At 48.5% G+C, this 22,842-nt stretch overlaps 1 protein-coding gene across 1 annotated transcript in view; it reads left to right on the top strand.

Moving 5' to 3' along the window:
- Positions 1–22,842, top strand: part of LOC144763060 (NACHT, LRR and PYD domains-containing protein 3-like) — a 421,888-nt gene that overhangs the window by 119,235 nt on the left and 279,811 nt on the right. The window contains exon 4 of the mRNA XM_078648365.1: positions 19,206–20,892. Coding sequence (XP_078504491.1) covers positions 19,206–20,892 — 1,687 coding nt within the window. The remainder of the gene's footprint in view (positions 1–19,205; positions 20,893–22,842) is intronic.

Raw genomic sequence — 22,842 nt, 5'->3', positions numbered from 1 at the left:
AGGAGGAAAGTGGTCCATGGACGAGCAACGGCTTCACATCAATTGCCTAAAACTGTTGGCAGGCTCCTTCGCTATCAAATGCTGGACGAAAGACAAGGTCAGCTGCAATGTCCTCCTCAAGATGGACAATATCTCTGTGGTCTGCTACATAAACCACCTGGGTAGCACAAAATCCAAGGTGCTAGCAGGTATGGACAAGGAAATCTGGACCTTTTGCCTCGAACAATGTCTTTGTGACAGCCGAGAACCTTCCGGGTAAGGTCTGATGAGCCTCTGCCAACTCGAACCCAGAGTTTTCCAAGAGGTTGCACGCCCTTCAGGCCCTTTCTTGGTGGATATTTTCACCTCTCGCCTGGATCACCAGCTTCCCAGGTTTTTCAGTTGGAAGCCGGACCCTCCGGGAGCGGACACAGACGCCTTCCTTCAGGACTGGTCGATGGAGGCGGGTTATGCCTTTCCCCTATTTGCCATGATAATGTGCCTCTCAGCTCAAGTCTGCAGGCAGCAAGCAAAGGTGGTGTTGATAACACCTTATTGGAGATCGCAAGTATGGTTTCCAGTTCTTCTGGAACTTTCCTGGGATTCTCTGATCCTTATTCCCCGTAATCGGATGATTCTCCGTCATCCCCAGTGGGAGCCTCATCCCCTGATCCTGCAGAATCAGATGCCCATCATGGCCTGGCAGATTTCCCGCAATGTTGGAGTCTCCTGAGCTTATCAGGAGAAGCTCAAAACATCCTGTAAGGAGCTTGGGCGGAGGGGACCAACAAGTGATAGAGATCAGCTTGGTCCAGATGGGTGGGTTGGTGCCTTGAGAGGAATCAGGATCCAGTGAGGTGTGAGGTGGTCCACATTTTGAACTTCCTAGCTTCCCTGGATTCAGAGGGTTTGGCATACCGCCCGATTAATTCGTATAGATCGGCAATCTCAGTGGGCCATGACCCGGTACAGGGCAACACGATCCGCGATAATCCATTTGTCTGCAAACTGATGGGAGGCATTCGCTTATCCTTGCCTTCGCTGCCTAAATATTCTAAGTTGTGGGTCGTCAACAAAGTGTTATCCCTTTTAAGTCCTGGAAACCGAATAAGTACCTATCCCGCAAGGAGCTATCGGCAAAGTTGGCCATGCCTGGTCTCTTGTCTGAGAGTTTCTGACGTGAGAGCCCTGGACCTTCACGGTCGTGTTTTTACTCCTCAAGGGGTCACCTTCCATATTTCCCACTGCACGAAGTTGGGCTCCAGGGTGATCTCTTACCCGGCTTTTGATATGCACCCTAAGCTGTGCGTTGTGCATTGCCTGAAGGCTTATGAGAGTATGACGGACGAACATCGCCCCCAGTTACTGATATCTCTTACGAAACCCTTCAAGGCTGTCTCTTCTCCCACCATAGCAGGATGGATCAGATGGGTTATGCGGGAAGCAGGCATTTACATTTCGCATTTCGGTGCTCACTCCGTCAGAGGAGCAATGACTTCTTGTAGGATCCGAGCCTGCTAAAACGGATTTGTTGAATTGGATGAAGGCTGGATGGTCACAGTCAAGGAAGAGGAGGTATCCCAGCAGCAGCAGGTCTTTCAGGACGTGTACAGCTGCCTATTGGTTGACCTCTGTGACTGACCTTTCCCGATGTTCCATGCAAAAGAGAGTTTTTTTTGTTGAAGTTGAATACTGCTGGTGATGGAAAATAAAGAAAGTAGAGAATAATCCTCACCTCTGTGTCCTTAATAGAATTGAAGCTTTCCTTTGTGTCTACTAGGACATTTTTTATTCTGGTAAAAACCCCTATATAGAGTCTGTAGTGAGCAAAGCCCTACAGCAGATCTGCTGTCAATAGGGGGTGGCAATTGCAACCCACCTGTCAAGATGCTGATGACCACAGGTCAAAGGGCTATGACCTCACTTACCTTGTCAGCATGCATTTCTCCTCACTGCACCGCTCCACCTAATAGTGGTCATCCCTCCTCCACCAGTTTGAGGCCCTTCTCCACCCGCAGGCTCCTGTATGTGCCTCATCCCTGGTGGTCCAGTGGTGAGTAATGTCTGCCTGTCTTTCTGTTCTCTGTATTTCTTTCTGTTTCCTGTGTTTTTTGCATTTCTCTAATATATTTCTCTTTCTGTGCTATTTCTCCTGCTTTCCTTCCTTTGAGGCTTTGTCCAATTTAGATGATCAAGGCTGACTGTGTAGTGTAGTTCCTATATTCCCAATAGGCTCTGCGCATTGGAATAACATAAACAATAGTGTAGACGAAGGACTGAGGTCGACTAGGTCTCTATTGAATATGTTAGACTTAATTATGAATGCCAGCTAGCTCAGAGGCCACTAGAAACTTTCTCGAATGTACAAGAAGGGGTTAACCTTCCTGAATAGACAAGAAGGGATTAGTTTCTGACAACCGCATAAACATGACAACTTTGCTTCTCCAAGAATGTGGAGGGAATCTCCAGAGTCGCGGAAACAATGGATAGTTATTTTACTCATTCACTCGTGCATGCTTAGTTTCACCAGAAGTGCAGAGAAACAGAGAGACGGGCGTTTTCAATAAAAGGTGTTATTTATTGAACAGTCTTCTTTCTCATGCAAGAGAAGTGAATTGCTACGATTGCAATACTGGTCAAAAAATAGAGTGCGTACAGTAAAAAGAGTATTATGAAATAATACTGTAAAAGAATGGTATGGTTTCTAAGCCATACGGTACTTAAAATGGATAAAATACATACAATGATAAATAATGACTAAAAGTACTCAACTGGTGCTTCTAAGATACGCCTACCCCAATGTACCTAACCGAAGCCTAGTACGGGGGGAAGAAGTATGGGAGGAGCAGTTTAAATTTAAACTAGTTTCTGCCAAGAATCTAAACCAAGAATTCTCTAAGGGTCTAATCAGCTCCATACCTTGTTTAGAATGTAGGAGGTCTTGTATCTCTTTCTCAGGACTCGATCTTCCAGGAACCCGCAAGGGTAGCTGGGAAACACTGGAGCTGGATTTCTCGGCAGGAGAAAATACAGCGTCTCTCTCAGTGCGTCAGCAGGGAGGGTCGGCTCTTCCTCGGCACTTGCTACAGCAGGGCGTCGGGCAAGTAGTAAGTCGATCTGCTCCAAACCACTGTGTGTTTTGCTAGGGCAGATGCTGGTATATTTATACCTGTTAAGTGCCGAGTTTGACGTAAGGGTGGACATAGGAAGTCAGTAAGAACTCGCAGTTCTTTCAGTACTCCAGTTCTAGGACAAATCAATACAGAAGCAGGGAGATTTCCCGGGCTGCTGAAGACTTGTTTTCTCTAAGAACACGTTGTGCTTTCTAGGAGTCTGTGGAAGTAGCCTAGCCGTATTAGGACTGCAATGGCTATGTCTTAATATGGGTATGTTTGTTATGCCTGTATACGGGTATGATTTGTTATGACCGTATAAGGGCATAAATCAGAAAGATTAAACTACAGTGTTAGAATGATTCACTACAACTGCAAGCAAATCATGTACCTGCAGAGGAGTCATCAATAAAGGCGACTGTGGTAGAAAATGAATCCCCATTCACAATGTCTAATCCCGTATTGGTGGTATTACCAAACACTGAAGAGCCTAATCCTATGGTCTTGGTAGACATTGAATTTAATCTCATGGGGCAGACTGCTACTGTGCCGGAATTAAACATTCTTTCATGGAATGTAGCCGGTTTGCGGTCAAAAAGTGGGGATACCAATTGGGAATCTTTCCTTTTAACCTATCACATTATTGCTTTGCAGGAAACCTCGGATCCAAATGATTCTTACTACTTGGACGGGTATTGCTCCTTTAGTAAAAATGCAGTACCATCGACTATGGGGAGACCTAGAGGGGGACTTCCATTACTGATTAGTCTCCAACTATTGTATAAAACAAAGTCGATAGATTCAAGTACACCGAATATTTTAGCAGTCTAATTAACAGGCGAAAATTTACCAAGCTCCTAGTGGTTCATTTTTATAATTCTTTTACAAGAACTGACGATTTGGAGCATCTAAGATCTCTGGCTACCTTTTTGGATGATTATGAGGCCAAAGATGATGCACCCTACCATTTATTAATCCTTGGTGATTTTAATACCCATGTTTGTCCTACCAATTGTTTACTAGGCCTAGAGGAGGAGTATGGCCCGCAGGGGCTAACTCATTTTGAACACACGAGGTCTGGGGTTTTTCTAGAGAGTTGGGTGCGATGGTGTCAGTGGCTCTGTTGAAAATGTGGTAGGGGCCCCGGAGTGGATTGACTTCATTGTCTTCAGTTTGTCTTCGGTGGTGAGGACTGTCCAGTTTTCGATCGCTGGCTTCAGGGTCTCGGGGGTGGTTGGTGAGGGTTCAGTGTGTTGGTTGTCCTCATCGGAGTTGTCGTAGATGCTCTTGATTTTGTGGTGGAAAAAGGTTCTGAGTTTGTTGCAGAGGTCTTGTGAGGGAGGGAAGATTCTATCTTCAATTGCTTTTTTCATTGTTTTTCTGATGAGTTGGTGGTGGGCATTGGTGGCAACTCTGAAGATGTTGTTGGCGTCTTTGGATTTGGTGTTCCTCCAGGCCATTTCGAGGCGGTGGCAAGTACATCTGGACTCTCGAAGTTCGGTGGTCAACCATCTAGATTTCTTGGCGTGGGTGTTGTTGTTTTTCTTTAGGGGGGCTATGTTGTTGGCGCTGTCGAAGATCCATCTGTGCAGGGTTTGGGCTGCGTTGTTGGGGTTGTCGATTTCGCGATGGTTGGGGTAGAGTTGCTGAGTGATGAGGTTAGCTGGTCGTCGGTGATTCTGGTCCAGTTTCTTCGTGGGAGCAGGTGCTGGAGTCTGTGGATGGTGGGTGTTCTGAAGGTGAAGTGGACGCATCAATGGTCAGTCCATGGGAGTTCGGTGATGTGGCTGAAGGTGACGGAGTTTCCTGTTGTGAAGAGGGGGTCGAGGGTGTGTCCTGCTGAGTGCGTGGGTGCGGTCACGATCTGGCGGAGTCCAATGTTGTGGAAGTTGTCTTGGAGGGATGTGGTGCTGGGGTCCAGTGGTTGTCGAGGTGGAAGTTGAGGTCTCCCAGTGGTGGACGGATGACATGCGGGAAGATGAAGTCCGTTATGGAGTTGGCGAAAAGTCTGCTAGGTCCAGGGTATCGGTAGATTAAGGTTCCTTGGAGGGTGGAGGTAGGGCTGGCCAGTATCTTGAAGTGAAGGTGTTTCATCAGGTCTAGGGGCTCGTCTGGGAGTGTGCTCAGGCGGAGGGTCGATTTGTGGATGATGGCGATTCCTCCTCCCGGGCCGGTGGAGCGGTCCTTCCTGGGGATCTTGTATCCTTGGGGACTGGCAATGGCGATGTCCAGTCCCGAGGTGGTGTTGGTCCAGGTTTCGGTAAAGAATGTTACGTCCGGGGTGGTGCTGTCAAGGAGGTCCCAGATTTCGGTGACCTGTTTGAGGAGGGATCGGACGTTGAGGAGGATGCATTGCAGGGTCTTTGGTTTGGTTGTGTTCTTGCGGGCGGGTTGCGCTGGGTCCGTGGTCTTGGCGGTGCTGCAGGTGTGCCGGCAGCGGTGACAGCTGAAGGGTCCATGGGTGTCGGCTGGTGATGCTAGCTTGCAGTTGTTGTTGCAGCCTGGGTTGGGAGCGTGGAGTGCCGCTGGGTGGTAGCATTTTTGGTGCAGAGATCCAGGGTTCCTGGCGCTGGTCACAGTCAGGTCGCGGACGGGTGCAGACGGGCTTGCCTTTGGCATACGCAGCGGCCTCCATCAAGTAGGGGTCGGTGAGGGCTGGACAGCTGGAAGCAGGAGCGGGGAGGGCAGCTGGATTGGGCTGGTTGCACTGGCCACGGGGGTAGCAGCGGCGGGGAAAAACAGGCTGAAAAAGGCAAAAGGAAAAAGGCAAAAAGAGAGAGAAAAGTGCAAGTAAGGCAGCAATAGTGTAGAAAGAGTGGAGGAAAGACACAGAAGACACTGAAGGAGAGTGGAAGAGGGAGATTGAGATGAAGGTAAAGAACAAGTGAAAGAGGAAAGAGAGAAGGAGAGTGAAGTGGGGAGCTTGAAATGAGGTGAAAACGACAGAAAACGGAGGAAAGACCCAGAAGGAGAGTGAAGGGGGGAGATAGAAGTGAAGGAAATAAACAAGTGAAAATGGAAAGAAAAAGCAGAGCAAGAGAATGGAGACAGAGGTCCACTGGACCACCAGGGATGAGGCGCAGGTGAAACCTGCAGGTGGAGGAGGGCCTCGAACACCAATACTTGAGAGTGCAGGGGCTTGGGGGAAGTACTCACTTAATGGTGGAGCTACGAGGGAGGGAGAGCAATTTCACCGACGTAAATGTGATACTTATTGCATTGCAAAAGCTTGGTTTTTATTGTCCATTATTATTTCCCCTCGAGGTCTGACAGCCGCGTTATCCCACCGCCTGTAAGCAGTCAAGCTGACTTTTTGTTGCCACCTCCAGCATGGCTGCCCTCTGTGACCGGCCTCGGCGGCCATATTGTGAGTCGCAAATGGAGCTGAGGGGGAACGTTGAGCGCAGATGACGCTGTCAGCTTGCGCCGCCACGTCTCTTCTGGGCAGCTGCAATAGTGGAGGGGCTGCCAGAGAGCAGGCTGCTGCTAGAGAGGGGAGGGGATCCCTCACATATGGACTGCAGGATCTCCCCCCACCCAAGACTGTCCCTCCACCGCCATTCACTGCCCCCTCCTGCACCGGGAACCAAGACCAGCAGTTGCTACTGCAACTTTTCCCAATTTCCAATGTTGCAATTGTTGGATTTTCTTTATATAGCCATTCGACTCCCTGGAGGTTCGGTGCATGGTCCAACCTCTTCCCTGACACCAGTGCCTTAAAGTATTTATGCCTGGTGTGCGCTGTGAGGGCTTCTTCATCTGATGCACCCCCCCTTCCAGGTGTGAATATCTCGCTTTACAGCCTGCTTCACACTAAATTAGAGAGCCTAGCTTTAGTTTAGTAATTTGCCATCTGAGTTTACTCTTTGGGGATGTTACGTCATAATTTATGTTGCAGAAATATGTTAAGCAGCCTGTTTATACGGCAGTTAATTCAATACGGTTGCATATGTGTAAAGAGATAACTTTGGAAGTTCGAGGGAAGTTAAGCTACCCTTGCATGAAAGGGGCAGTTTTGTCTACATAGCTGTTGAAGACAAGTCTGCCTTATGTGTATTGTTAGAAATGGGGATCTCTAGTTGGCAGCGGCTGGCGCCAAGGTCCAAATAGGGATCCTTCTTCCTAAGTCAGAGTAAGGGGGCTACACCCTTTGATAACCCCTGCTCAACCCTGTGGTAACGTAGCACGAGCAGACAGGCCTATCTCTAAGGCAATGTGTGATGCATTTATGACCATACACAATAAGGCAGGAAGGACGCTACAAACTGACACCACGAGTAGTTATAAAAAAAGAATTATCTTTATATAGACTGAACATGAGGAGTAAAAGCGCTAAAGGAGCCACAATACACGTAATTACAGATTCACTTCAAAAGCAATAAAGGCCCTCAAAAAGCATGCGGAAAGAACTTACTTCGAGGCCAGGGTCCACGCGACCCGGTGATGCACAATGTACCTGAGATTTAAAGCGGCATGGCACGCAGCCTCACAAGGAAGCTGCAGTGATGACAGGCAGACTCGCAGCGGCCACAGCTCCTGGCTCTAGCGTCCACGGCGTGCACTCATGATAATCCGCGGACGGTGCTTAAAGGCGGGCACCCAGCAGCACACAAAGGTGATAACAAGATCCTCGAAGTAGTGACTAGTGTGGACACGAAGCAGCACATCTCCTCGGCTGCAGTGGCCCACAATAGCGATTGCGATGATTCTCGTAGGACGGCAAATGCGGGCACTCAGCAGCACAGCTCCTCGGCTGTGGCGGTCACAATAGCGATAACGATGAGTTTGGTAACACAGGCAAATGCTGGCTCTCAGCGGCAACAGCTTCCTCAGCTGATCAACCCACAATAACGATAGCAATGACTATGGTAACACAGGCAATTGCGGGCTCTCAGCGGCAACAGCTCCTCAGCTGTGGCGGCCACAATAGCGATAACGATGACTTTGGTAACACAGGCAAATGCTGGCTCTCAGCGGCAACAGCTTCCTCAGCTGATCAACCCACAATAACGATAGCAATGACTTTGGTAACACAGGCAATTGCGGGCTCTCAGTGGTAACAGCTCCTCAGCTGCAGCGGCCCACAATAGCGATAACATTGACTTTGGTAACACAGGCAAATGTGGACTCTCATCGGCAACAGCTCCTCAGCTGCTGCGGCCCACAGAAGCGATAACGATGACTTTGGAAATACAGCCAAATGCGAGCTCACAGAGGAAACAGCTCCTCAGCTGCGGGGGCCCACAATAACGATAACGATGACTTTGGTAACACAGGCAAATGTGGGCTCTCAGCGGCAACAGCTCCTCAGCTGCGGCGGCCCACAATAGCGATAGCGATGATTTTCGAAGTATGGCAAATGCGGGCACTGAACAGCACAGCCCCTCAGCTGCAGCGGCCCACACTAGTGATGCAATGACTTACAGCCCACGTTCGCCGCAGTAGAACCCGACGCTTTGGAATTCTCAACAGAGGCCTCACCTGCGAGTAGAATTCCCCTCAAATAGGAATCCGGTCGGCTGATGGGTGAAGTCTCATGTACCTGAGTCTTCAGCAGGAGGCAAGCTCAAATCAGGCCCTTGGGTAGTTGCTTCAGCAAGAAATATAAAACTTTCAAAGTCCTTTCCCTTTAGTAACATGGACAGAGGTTCGTCTTGACATGCAGAAGTAACACACCGTGTAGGGGTTTTAGCATAGATCTCTATACCCCGCAAGTCTTTGTTCTCAAAAAGTCACAAATCACTGAACCCAGCCAGGACCAGTTTGGTGTCGTCCTGGAGCCCTTTGTTTACAAGGCTGCATCCTGCCTTTCAGGAAGAGGGGGTCTGCCATCAGACGCACAGTGGGAGGTGGACCTATCATTCACCTTGCCAGGCACAGCCCTGCTCAGATCAAAGGGTCACCCCTCCACATACTCCAACTGCAGATCTCTCTATTCAATCCAGGTCGGGCTCAGCCTGCCCTGACCCTCAAAACCAGACAGCCAATACACATAACAGCAGAGCACAAAGGAAGGCTTAGGCAAGAAAATACCCACTTTCTAAAAGTGGTATTTTCAACCACAGAATATAGAAATAATCTTCACTCCCAGATGCACTTTAATTTTCTGAGCTCAGGCATACTAAATTCGGCTTTCCTATCAGGTTCCTTGGGTCAATTAAGATTATAGAATGTAATACAGTCAATTTACAATAGGGAGCATTCGCGCTGTGGCACTGAGTGGCAGTGGCACAGCACTCACAGCATCTAACACCAGCAAACACAGAGGAGACAAAAGCGAAAAATGGAAGGGAGACCCACGCCAATGGTGCCAGGTCAAACATGTATAAAGGGCAACTTTCTGTGGTAGAGATTGCTGTCGACAAAGTAGAAAAGGATAAAGCTGGCTGCACAGTTGAAGAAGTGAATTTTGTCTACACCTATACAGAAGGACAGCTGGCTACACGTACAAAACCGTCTAAAGAGTTTTAAAACTTCGAGGTGACTGTCACGGTAGATTGCATCTTCCTGTCATATGCTTCCGTTTTGCAGACTCTTGTTATCAGTACTTCAGTCGAGTTGGTTCATTTGAAAATACTAGGAAGTTAAACTTTGTAGAAACCTAATTTTGTAAATGAAAGCTTAGGGCTAGATTGTGGTGGCCCACATGACAAGGCTTCATTTGCTAATCTTACATATGTGTGGAAGGTTCCAGATTTACTCTTAGGAACAGTCAGTTGCTTCAGTCTATAGAGGGGCTTCTCTAGCAAGGGGTGTACCTGAGGCTGGCTTGACCATGTGTGCGCTGAGTGACTTCTTAGGTGACATGTGTGCCTAGACTGCTCTACAAGGGGTGTGCCTGAGGCTGGCTTGACCACGTGTGCGCTGAGTGATGTCTCAGGTGACACATGTGCCTAGACTGCTCTACAAGGGGTGTGTCTGAGGCTGGCTTGACCATATGTGTGCTTAGTGATTTCTTAGGTGATACGTGTGCCTAGACTGCTCTACTAGGGGTGTGTCTGAGGATGGCTTGACCACGTGTGTGCTGAACGACTTATTAGGTGATACGTGTGCCTAGACTGCTATACAAGGGGCGTGTCTGAGGATGGCTTGACCACTTGTGTGCTGAGTAACTTCTTAGGTGACACATGTGCCTAGACTGCTCTAGCAAGGGGTGTACCTGAGGCTGGTTTGACCATGTGTGTGCTGAGTGACTTCTTAGGTGATACGTGTGCCTAGACTGCTCTAGCAAGGGGTGTACCTGAGGCTGGCTTGACCATGTGTGTGCTGAGTGACTTCATAGGTGATATGTGTGCCTAGACTGCTCTACAAGGGGTGTACCTGAGGCTGGCTTGACCATGTGTGTGCTGAGGGATTTCTTAGGTGATACGTGTGCCTAGACTGCTATACAAGGGGTGTGCCTGAGGCTGGCTTGACCACGTGTGTGTTGAGGGACCTCTTAGGGGATACGTGTGCCTAGACTGCTCTACTAGGGGTGTGCTTGAGGCTAGTTTGACCACCTGTGTTCTGAGTGATGCCTTAGGTGATACGTGTGCCTAGACTGCTATACAAGGGGTATGTCTGAGGATGGCTTGATCACGTGTGTGCTGAGGGACTTCTTAGGGGATACGTGTGCCTAGACTGCTCTACTAGGGGTGTGCTTGAGGCTAGCTTGACCACCTGTGTGCTGAGTGATGCCTTAGGTGATACGTGTGCCTAGACTGCTCTACAAGGGGTGTGTCTGAGGCTGGCTTGACCACGTGTGGGCTGAGTAACTTCTTAGGTGACACATGTGCCTGGACTGCTCTAGCAAGGGGTGTACCTGAGGCTGGCTTGACCATGTGTGCGCTGAGTGACTTCTTAGGTGACACATGTGCCTAGACTGCTCTACAAGGGGTGTGCCTGAGGCTGGCTTGACCATGTGTCTGCTGAGTGACTTCTTAGGTGATATGTGTGCCTAGACTGCTCTACAAGGGGTGTACCTGAGGCTGACTTGACCACGTGTGTGCTGAGTAACTTCTTAGGTGACACATATGCCTAGACTGCTCTAGCAAGGGGTGTACCTGAGGCTGGCTTGACCATGTGTGTGCTGAGTGATTTCTTAGGTGATACGTGTGCCTATACTGCTATACAAGGGGTGTGCCTGAGGCTGGCTTGACCACGTGTGTGCTGAGTAACTTCTTAGGTGACACATATGCCTAGACTGCTCTAGCAAGGGGTGTACCTGAGGCTGGCTTGACCATGTGTGTGCTGAGTGACTTCTTAGGTGACAAGTGTGCCTAGACTGCTCTACAAGGGGTGTGCCTGAGCCTAGCTTGACTCTGTGTGTGCTGAGTAACTTCTTAGGTGATACGTGTGCCTAGACTGCTCTACAAGGGGTGTGCCTGAGAGCTGGCTTGACCATATGTATGCTGAGTGACTTCTTAGGTGATACGTGTGCCTAGACTGCTCTACTAGGGGTGTGTCTGAGGCTGACTTGACCATATGTGTGCTTAGTGATTTCTTAGGTGATACGTGTGCCTAGACTGCTCTACTAGGGGTGTGTCTGAGGCTAGTTTGACCACCTGTGTTCTGAGTGATGCCTTAGGTGATACGTGTGCCTAGACTGCTATACAAGGGGTATGTCTGAGGATGGCTTGACCACGTGTGTGCTGAGTGACTTCTTAGGGGATACGTGTGCCTAGACTGCTCTACTAGGGGTGTGCTTGAGGCTAGCTTGACCACCTGTGTGCTGAGTGATGCCTTAGGTGATACGTGTGCCTAGACTGCTCTACAAGGGGTGTGTCTGAGGCTGGCTTGACCACGTGTGGGCTGAGTAACTTCTTAGGTGACACGTGTGCCTAGACTGCTCTGCAAGGGGTGTACCTGAGTCTGGCTTGACCATGTGTGCGCTGAGTGACTTCTTAGGTGACACATGTGCCTATACTGCTGTACAAGGGGTGTGCCTGAGGCTGGCTTGACCACGTGTGCGCTGAGTGATATCTCAGGTGACACATGTGCCTAGACTGCTCTACAAGGGGTGTGTCTGAGGCTGGCTTGACCACGTGTGCGCTGAGTGATGTCTCAGGTGACACATGTGCCTAGACTGCTCTACAAGGGGTGTGTCTGAGGCTGGCTTGACCATATGTGTGCTCAGTGATTTCTTAGGTGATACGTGTGCCTAGACTGCTCTACTAGTGGTGTGCTTGAGGCTAGCTTGACTACCTGTGTGCTGAGTGATGCCTTAGGTGATACGTGTGCCTAGACTGCTATAAAGGGGTGTGTCTGAGGATGGCGTGACCACGTGTGTGCTGAGTGACTTCTTAGGTGATATGTGTGCCTAGACTGCTCTACAAGGGGTGTGCCTGAGGCTGGCTTGACCATATGTGTGCTCAATGACTTCTTAGGTGATACGTGTGCCTAGAATGCTCTACTAGGGGTGTGCTTGAGGCTAGCTTGACCACCTGTGTGCTGAGTGATGCCTTAGGTGATACGTGTGCCTAAACTGCTCTACAAGGGCTGTATTTGAGGCTGACTTGACCAAGTGTGTGCTGAGTGATGTTTTAGGTGACACGTGTGCCTAGACTGCTCTAGCCAGGGGTGTGCCTGAGGGCTGGCTTGACTCTGTGTATGCTGAGTGACTTCTTAGGTGACACGTGTGCCTAGACTGCTCTACAAAGGGTGTGCCTGGCTTGACCACATGTGTGCTGAGTGACTTCTTAGGTGATACGTGTGCCTAGACTGCTCTACAAAGGGTGTGCCTGAGGCTGGCTTGACCACGTGTGTGCTGAGTGACTTCTTAGGTGACACGTACGTCTAGACTGCTCTACAAGGGGTGTGCCTGGCTTGACCACGTGTGTTGTGAGTGACTTCTTAGGTGATACATGTGCCTAGACAGTTCTACAAGGGGTGTGCCTGAGGGTGGCTTGACCACGTGTGTGCTGAGTGACTTCTTAGGTGGCACGTGGGCCTAGACTGCTCTACAAGAGGCGTGTCTGAGGCTGGCTTGACCACGTGTGTGCTGAGTGACTTCTTAGGTGACACATGTGCCTAGACTGCTCTACAAGGGGTCAGTCTGAGGCTGGCTTGACCACGTGCGTGCTGAGTGACTTCTTAGGTGACACATGTGCCTAGACTGCTCTAAAAGGGGTGTGCCTGAGGCTGGCTTGACCACGTGTGTGCTGAGTAACTTCTTAGGTGACATGTGTGCCTAGACTACTCTGCAAAGGGTGTGCCTGAGGTTGGCTTGACCACGTGTGTCTTGAGTGATGTCTTAGGTGACACGAGTGCCTATACTGCTCTACAAGAGGTGTGTCTGAGGCTGGCTTGACCACGTGTGTGCTGAGTGACTTCTTAGGTGTCACGTGTGCCTAGACTGCTCTACAAGGGGTGTGCCTGAGGCTAGCTTGACCACGTGTGTCTGAGTGACTTCTTAGGTGACACGTGTGCCTAGACTGCTGTACGAGGGGTGTGCCTGAGGATGGCTTGACCACGTGTGTGCTGAACGACTTCTTAGGTGATACGTGTGCCTAGACAGCTCTACAAGGGGTGTGCCTGAGAGCTGGCTTGACCACGTGTGGGCTGAGTAATTTCTTAGGTGACACATGTGCCTAGACTGCTCTACAAGGGGTGTGTCTGAGGCTGGCTTGACCATGTGTGTGCTGACTGACTTCTTAGGTGACACGTGTGCCTAGACTGCTCTACAAGGGGTGTGCCTGAGGCTGGCTTGACCACGTGTGTGCTGAGTGACTTCTTAGGTGACACGTGTGCCTAGACTTCTCTACAAGGGGTGTGCCTGAGGCTGTCTTGACCACGTGTGTGCTGAGTGACTTCTTAGGTGACATGTGTGCTTAGACTACTTTACAAAGGGTGTGCCTGAGGCTGGCTTGACCACGTGTGTCTTGAGTGATGTCTTAGGTGACACGTGTGCCTATACTGCTCTACAAGAGGTGTGTCTGAGGCTGGCTTGACCACGTGTGTGCTGAATGACTTCTTAGGTGACACGTGTGCCTACACTGCTCTACAAGGGGTGTGCCTGAGGCTGGCTTGACCACGTGTGTGCTGAGTGACTTCTCAGGTGACACGTGTGCCTAGACTGCTCTACAAGGGGTGTGCCTGAGGCTGGCTTGACCACGTGTGTCTGAGTGACTTCTTAGGTGACACGTGTGCCTAGACTGCTCTACAAGGGGTGTGCCTGAGGCTGACTTGACCACGTGTGTCTGAGTGACTTCTTAGGTGACACGTGTGCCTAGACTTCTCTACAAGGGGTGTGCCTGAGGCTGTCTTGACCACGTGTGTGCTGAGTGACTTCTTAGGTGACATGTGTGCTTAGACTACTTTACAAAGGGTGTGCCTGAGGCTGGCTTGACCACGTGTGTCTTGAGTGATGTCTTAGGTGACACGTGTGCCTATACTGCTCTACAAGAGGTGTGTCTGAGGCTGGCTTGACCACGTGTGTGCTGAATGACTTCTGAGGTGACACGTGTGCCTAGACTGCTCTACAAGGGGTGTGCCTGAGGCTGGCTTGACCACGTGTGTGCTGAGTGACTTCTCAGGTCACACGTGTGACTAGACTGCTCTACAAGGGGTGTGCCTGAGGCTGGCTTGACCACGTGTGTCTGAGTGACTTCTTAGGTGACACGTGTGCCTAGACTGCTCTACAAGGGGTGTGCCTGAGGCTGACTTGACCACGTGTGTCTGAGTGACTTCTTAGGTGACACGTGTGCCTAGACTGCTCTACAAGGGGTGTGCCTGAGGATGGCTTGACCACGTGTGGGCTGAGTGACTTCGTAGCTGACATGTGTGCCTAGACTACTTTACAAAGGGTGTGCCTGAGGCTCGCTTGACCACGGGCGTCTTGAGTGATGTCTTAGGTGACACGTGTGCCTAGACCGCTCTAGCCGGGGGTGTGCCTGAGGCTGGCTTGACTCTGTGTGTGCTTTGTGACTTCTTAGGTGACACGTGTGCCTATGACTGCTCTACAAGAGGTGTGTCTGAGGCTGGCTTGACCATGTGAGTGCTGAGTGACTTCTTAGGTGACACGTGTGCCTAGACTGCTGTACGAGGGGTGTGCCTGAGGATGGCTTGACCACGTGTGTGCTGAACGACTTCTTAGGTGATACGTGTGCCTAGACAGCTCTACAAGGGGTGTGCCTGAGAGCTGGCTTGACCACGTGTGGGCTGAGTAATTTCTTAGGTGACACATGTGCCTAGACTGATCTACAAGGGGGGTGTCTGAGGCTGGCTTGACCATGTGTGTGCTGAGTGACTTCTTAGGTGACACATGTGCCTAGACTGCTCTAAAAGGGGTGTGCCTGAGGCTGTCTTGACTACGTGTGTGCTGAGTGACTTCTTAGGTGACATGTGTGCCTAGACTACTCTGCAAAGGGTGTGCCTGAGGCTGGCTTGACCACGTGTGTCTTGAGTGATGTCTTAGGTGACACGTGTGCCTATACTGCTCTACAAGAGGTGTGTCTGAGGCTGGCTTGACCAGGTGTGTGCTGAGTGACGTCTTAGGTGACATGTGTGCCTAGACTGCTCTACAAGGGGTGTGCCTGAGGCTGGCTTGACCACGTGTGTGCTGAGTGACTTCTTAGGTGACACGTGTGCCTAGACTGCTCTACAAGGGGTGTGCCTGAGGCTGACTTGACCACGTGTGTCTGAGTGACTTCTTGGGTGACACGTGTGCCTAGACAGCTCTACGAGGGGTGTGCCTGAGGCTGACTTGACCACGTGTGTCTGAGTGACTTCTTAGGTGACACGTGTGCCTAGACTGCTCTATGAGGGGTGTGCCTGAGGCTGACTTGACCACGTGTGTCTGAGTGACTTCCTAGGTGACACGTGTGCCTAGACTGCTCTACGAGGGGTGTGCCTGAGGCTAGCTTGACCACGTGTGTGCTGAGTGACTTCTTAGGTGACACGTGTGCCTAGACTGCTCTACGAGGGGTGTGCATGAGGATGGCTTGACCACGTGTGGGCTGAGTGACTTCGTAGGTGATATGTGAGCCTAGACCACTCTAGTTGTGCATGTATTAGTTAAATTGCAGTGGCAATGAGCATATCTGGGGGCACTGACTTGTCTGCTTTCTGTGCCAGAGGAGCCGCTCTGTAACTATGTATTCCAGCCCCTCCAGTTATTATTCACATCTCAATTGAATTGAACCCCCGTCTCTTGAGCTTGTCGCCAACAGTTAGCATTACATGTCTTCCTTTGTTTGATGCTAGCTGTAGTTTGAGACCTATTGTGCCCTCAGTCACTGGCTGCCCCTCTAAAGAGACCTTTGCCCCTGCTTCTAAAGCCTAGTTGGCTCAAGTGAGGTTAACTCTTGGTCCAGCTCCCAGAGAGCTCAGGCTGTGAGACGGTCACCCAGGGATGGAGACGCCATGTCTTACTGACGTGACCTCATCTGCCAGGGCCACTTGTCCGTTCTGGGACACACAGCACCAATAGTTAATGCTTTCCTTGGCTGAACCAGGGCAGCAGCGTTTGAGCGCCACCTAAAAGTGGTGCCAGATGAATGCACAATTAACACAAAAGATCAGAAAATTCCCTTTTTCAGTTATGGGGTATGCTTGAGAAGACAAATACTGCATTCTCTCCACTTATGAAAAATGCTTCCCCATTCCTCCCCTCCCTCCAGATGGACCATTTCCAGTGGGGGTGTTTGGGTTTGATTCTTGTTTATTTCAACCTGTGCTGGAGGATAATGACCCTGTGTGGCCCTCAGAGTGAATGCATGCTGGTTCAAACATGAGGTATAAAGGCCTGTGACTGTGTGTCCTCAGAGTGACTGTGTGTCCTCAGAGTGACTGTGTGTCATCAGAGTGACCGTGTGTCCTCAGAGTGACCGTGTGTCCTCACAGTGACTGTGTGTCCTCAGAGTGACCGTGTGTCCTCAGAGTGACTGTGTGTCCTCAGAGTGAATGCATGCTGGTTCAATAGCGAGGTATAGAGAGATGTTTGACAGACTCTGCATTCATCTAGTGCAGGAAGCACATGCTGATACAATGCCAAGATTGTGGCCAGTTTCCTGGCTTTATTTATGTGTTGGCTGCTACACCTTCTAACAAATGTGTTTGATGCTCTCCTTCAAACTTGCATATAGGACCTCAAAAGAGTATGAGGTATAATATTAAACTGTACCGTTTTTGGACAGTGCAATAAAAAGTAGCATTTCCTGTGTTTTGGAGAATGAAATGCATAAGGAGCACAACAGTAAACACGTTCCTTTACCCTGCTAGGCCACTAACCATTTAAACAAGCATTTGCAATGCAATAGGTCTCGCATTTGCAAGAGTTTAAGCTATTAGTATTGTAAATGACAATGCCTTTTATTTGTATCTATGTATGTATTGATGTATTTATATAGCGCAATGACTGTCACCAAACGGGTATCCTGGCGCTTAGACTTTGATGATACATACACTGTGTTATTGAGCAGTGACGCAGCTTACAAAATTCTTGGAAAGAGATGTGTTTTCAAAGCTTTCTTAAAGGCGGCGAATTCTCCCATGCCTCGTAAGCATAGTGGCAGGGAATTCCACAGTCGCGCTGCGGTGAACCTAAAGGGACGACCTCCCATCCGGGACCTCTGGATCTTAGGAACTACCACTAGGCAGGCTGAGGCAGAACGGAGAGATCTGGACGGTACATACCAAGAGAACAGTTCTTGCAAAGAGGAAGGGCCCTGTCCATGAAGGGCCTTATGTACCAGACAGAGGGCTTTGAAGTCAATCCGCTGCGGAATTGGTAGCCAATGGAGATCTCTGAGTGCGATGGTAGAAGAATCAGATCGTCGGCGCGATAGGGCCAATTTGGCTTTTAAAACATATTTATGTTTTAAAACCCAAATCATAAATAAAAGCCATTGTCATTCACAATGCCAATAGCTCAAACTCGCGTAAATGCGAGACCTGTTGCATTGCAAATGCTTGTACCCTTTGGCTCTAGGGTTTCCCTCTGCTTGAAGGCCCAGAGTGTTTTTTATCCCGCCTGTAGAGCAATGAAAATGCTGCTCTGTTTCTTTCTGGGGTAAATCTATTTTTGAACACACCTAAAATACTCATTTTCGTTTGATGCCAAGGGGTGTATTTTCAAGGCGCTTTGTAACAACATTCAGGCCGGACCTTTCTAACACAGAAACTCAAGTGATGCTCCTGTTCATGTTTACTGAGCCCATCACATCCTGACCTGCTGATGTTCCCAGAAGCCTCCTCATGATTGCCAGCACTGGAGCTCTGTCTCATTGAGCACAAAAGGCTTAGGGGGCATATTATCAAGCCCTTTATTGCTGCGTTAGCAGCACTTTTCTGCCCTGTAATACGGCGATATTTTCATCACACTATTAACAAGCTGCACCTAACGGGCCTTAGCGTGAGTTGTTTAGCAATAGTGGCTGTTTTTTTTATCTCTAAGCATGTCAGCGATATATATCGCTAATGACATGCAAAGTAGGCGTTCCTGAATAAAACTCCATTGAAACAGTCGCAAACACAACTTCCCCCTATTATCAATGCCCGCGACGTAATAAGAAAATGGGCGCTAACTGTGCTTATCGCTGGAATTTAACGCCTGGAGTAAACTTGCCTTAACCATCTTGTCAATGGGGGGTGGATTGTTCGGTTAAGTACACACTTGCCTATTAGCAAGATTTTTATTTGCACAGTGAATTTAGAGCTTGAATACTCACGCTCTTGGTGGTTTTACTCGCTATCGCTGAATTTCCTATCGCCTTTGCGATACACGTTGATAATACTGCGCACTCACGGCAAGGAAATCCAGCAATAGCCGGCGATAAAAAAAACAGCGCTAAGCGCGCTTTGCGATAAACATCGCAGATCCTTGACAATATGCCCCAGAATGCGCTTCTTCCTACTCTGCACCACTTGTGGAACTGGCCGTATAGGGAGTCACTTAAAACCTGGATTGTTAAACTCCGACCTATGATGAAATAAATAGGAATGTTAAACTTTGACCTGGGAGTTTTCTGCCTGTTATCTCCTGTCTGTTCTGCCTTTGCCAGTGCCAGGAGTTCCTTTGGGCAGCAGTTTGCACTTCGTAAATTTCTAAAGACTAATCATTCTGCAAGTTGCTTTGGTGATGTGTATGATTTTGAATTTGTGTCCATGAGATATTTACCATGATATGATTCTCAGATTTCAGGGGGATAAACATGGAGCATATTTTTGAGAAATCCAGGCTGATAGACAGGAATGCCCGGGTGGGTGAAACGGTCCCACTACAGAAAAAGTACACAAAGCATCTGATTGTCCAGCAGCACCCTAATGAGAAGGAGCGTCAGCACGAGATCATGTCCTATGGATGGAAGCACACTGAGATAATGGACAGACTGGTCCATTCCAAGCTCTACTTTCATTTAGATTCTCTCTTCGACTCCATGAAGGGTGGGCACAGACCCAGGACCGTAGTGCTGCAGGGGCCAGCGGGCATCGGGAAGACCATGACAGCCCAAAAAATCATGTTGGACTGGACTTTAGGAAAGCTCTATCGGGAACTGTTTGATTACGTGTTCTACCTCAGCTGCAGAGAAATCAACAGAGTCAGAAGCGACAACAGTGTCTTTGATGTGATTTCAGCCAGCTGCCCGGAGAGGACGGTACCAAGGAGGGTGCTGCTGGCGGATCCCAGCAAGATACTGCTCATCCTTGATGGCTTTGATGAGCTGAAGTTCTCTCTCGACTTGAAGGAGGACCAGCTCTGCAGGGATCCGCATCAAAGGAATCCTGTGGAAGTCACCCTGAGTAACCTGTTGAGAAGAAATATCCTGCCGGGGTGCACCTTGATCATCACCACACGTCCGACGGCTCTGGAACGGCTCAGGCAGTGCATCAAGGCTGATCTTTGTGCTGAGATAATAGGATTTACAGAAGAGGACAGGAAGTCGTACTTCAGTAGTTTCTTTGGCAATGATGAACAGGCATCCCGAGCCCTTGCCCTGGTGAAAGACAATGACACCCTGTACACAATGTGCTTCCTCCCCATCGTCTGCTCGATCGTGTGCACTGTCATGAAGCAACAGATGGAGAGAGGCCAAGACATTACGAATTCTTCAAAGACGACAACAGAGGTCTACTTGTCCTTCTTGTCCACTTTGTTGAGTGACCACTCTGGTGCTTCTTCAGAGACCAAGCAAAGGAGCCTGAAGAAGCTCTGCTCCCTGGCACTCAACGGCATCTTTGAGCAGAAAATCCTCTTCTATGAGGAGGAACTTAAGCAGTTCGGCCTCGAAGTGTCGGACATCCAGTCGCTGTTTCTTAATCAAACTATCTTCCATCGAGACATTGACGTCTACTCAGCCTACAGCTTCATCCACCTCAGCTTTCAGGAGTTTTTTGCAGCCCTGTTCTACATCCTTGACATAGATGAGGGATCACCAAACCCCAAGAGAGATTTAAAGCATTTATTGAAAGAATATAGCCAGCAGACAAAAGGCCATTTCATGCTAACAGTGCGATTCTTATTTGGGCTGATCAACAAGGAGCAATTGCACCATGTGGAGAAAATCCTGGGCTGTAAAATATCTCTCAGCGCCAGAGCTGACCTGGTAGCGTGGCTTCAGGAACCAAAAGAGGAAAGCCTGCTAATGGATGTTTTCCACTGCTTGCATGAGGCTCAAGATGAAGAAATGATTTCCACAACCATGAACAATATTCAGAGCATTCAAATAAAAAAGTCAAATTATAGTATAGTCAACTTGAAAGCGATTTCATTCGGCTTAATGCATTGCCAAGGAGACAAGACTCTCAACCTGCGGCATGTACACTTCGGACCAAAAGCTCAGGAAATCATGAGCCCTGGGGTGATAAATTGCTCTACTCTCAGGTATGTGCCTCTGTATGTTAACCATAAATGTTGTATATTTAAGTATGTGGCTATGTGTGGTAAATGTAAAGTTCCATCTATGTAGTATTTGTATAACCCATTCCTAGCCAGAGGCAGTGGGGCGTGGTTCACAGTCAAAGACAGAGAGACAGTCAGCATGTGATTGGAAAGGGACCTGGTTCCTTGTTATGTCATCATGATGTAATGTGCTTTAAAGAGGTTTAAATATTTGATCATGATATATGAGTTTATGAGCTTTTTATTGAGGTTTGTACCTCACTGTGTTAAACCTACAGACACTACATTTGGGTTTCAGCTTCTTTGTGTTAAACCTACAGACCCTACATTCAGGTGTGTGTCTCTTCATGGTAAACCTACAGACCCTACATTCAGGTGTGTGTCTCTTTGTGTTAAACCTGCAGACTCTACATTCAGGTTTGTGTCTCTTTGTGTTAAACCTACAGACTCTACATTTAGGTTTGTGTCTCTTTGTGTTAAACCTACAGACTCTACATTTAGGTTTGTGCCTCTTTGTGTTAAACCTACAGACACTACATATGGGTTTCAGCTTCTTTGTGTTAAACCTACAGACCCTACATTCAGGTGTGTGTCTCTTCATGGTAAACCTACAGACCCTACATTCAGGTTTGTGCATCTTTGTACTAAACCTACAGACTCTACATTCAGGTTTGTGCCTCTTTGTGTTAAACCTACAGACTCTACATTCAGGTTTGTGCCTCTTTGTGTTAAACCTACAGACCCTACATTCAGGTTTGTGTCTCTTTGTGTTAAACCTCAGACTCTACATTCAGGTTTGTGTCTCTTTGTGTTAAACCTACAGACTCTACATTCAGGTTTGTGCCTCTTTGTGTTAAACCTACAGACCCTACATTCAGGTTTGTGTCTCTTTGTGTTAAACCTCAGACTCTACTTTCAGGTTTGTGTCTCTTTGTGTTAAACCTCAGACTCTACATTCAGGTTTGTGCCTCTTTGTGTTAAACCTACAGACCCTACATTCAGGTTTGTGTCTCTTTGTGTTAAACCTCAGACTCTACATTCAGGTTTGTGTCTCTTTGTGTTAAACCTACAGACTCTACATTCAGGTTTGTGCCTCTTTGTGTTAAACCTCAGACTCTACATTCAGGTTTGTGTCTCTTTGTGTTAAACCTACAGACTCTACATTCAGGTTTGTGCCTCTTTGTGTTAAACCTACAGACCCTACATTCAGGTTTGTGTCTCTTTGTGTTAAACCTCAGACTCTACTTTCAGGTTTGTGTCTCTTTGTGTTAAACCTCAGACTCTACATTCAGGTTTGTGTCTCTTTGTGTTAAACATACAGACTCTACATTCAGGTTTGTGCCTCTTTGTGTTAAACCTACAGACTCTACATTCAGGTTTGTGCCTCTTTGTGTTAAACCTACAGACTCAACATTTGGGTTTCTGCCTCTTTGTGTTAAACCTACAGACTCTACATTTGGGTTTGTGTCTCTTTGTGTTAAACCTCAGACTCTACATTCAGGTTTGTGTCTCTTTGTGTTAAACCTACAGACTCTACATTCAGGTTTGTGTCTCTTTGTGTTAAACCTACAGACTCTACATTCAGGTTTGTGCCTCTTTGTGTTAAACCTACAGACTCAACATTTGGGTTTCTGCCTCTTTGTGTTAAACCTACAGACTCTACATTTGGGTTTCAGCTTCTTTGTGTTAAACCTACAGACCCTACATTCAGGTGTGTGTCTCTTTGTGTTAAACCTACAGACTCAACATTTGGGTTTCAGCTTCTTTGTGTTAAACCTATAGACTCTACATTCAGGTTTGTGTCTCTTTGTGTTAAACCTACAGACTCAACATTTGGGTTTCTGCCTCTTTGTGTTAAACCTACAGACCCTACATTCAGGTGTGTGTCTCTTTGTGTTAAACCTACAGACTCAACATTTGGGTTTCAGCTTC

Source organism: Lissotriton helveticus, chromosome 6, assembly GCF_964261635.1.
Source record: "Lissotriton helveticus chromosome 6, aLisHel1.1, whole genome shotgun sequence".
NCBI classification, from domain to species: Eukaryota; Metazoa; Chordata; class Amphibia; order Caudata; family Salamandridae; genus Lissotriton; species Lissotriton helveticus.
Note: the sequence above shows the minus strand (reverse complement) of the source record. Positions and strands in the feature narration are given on the sequence as shown.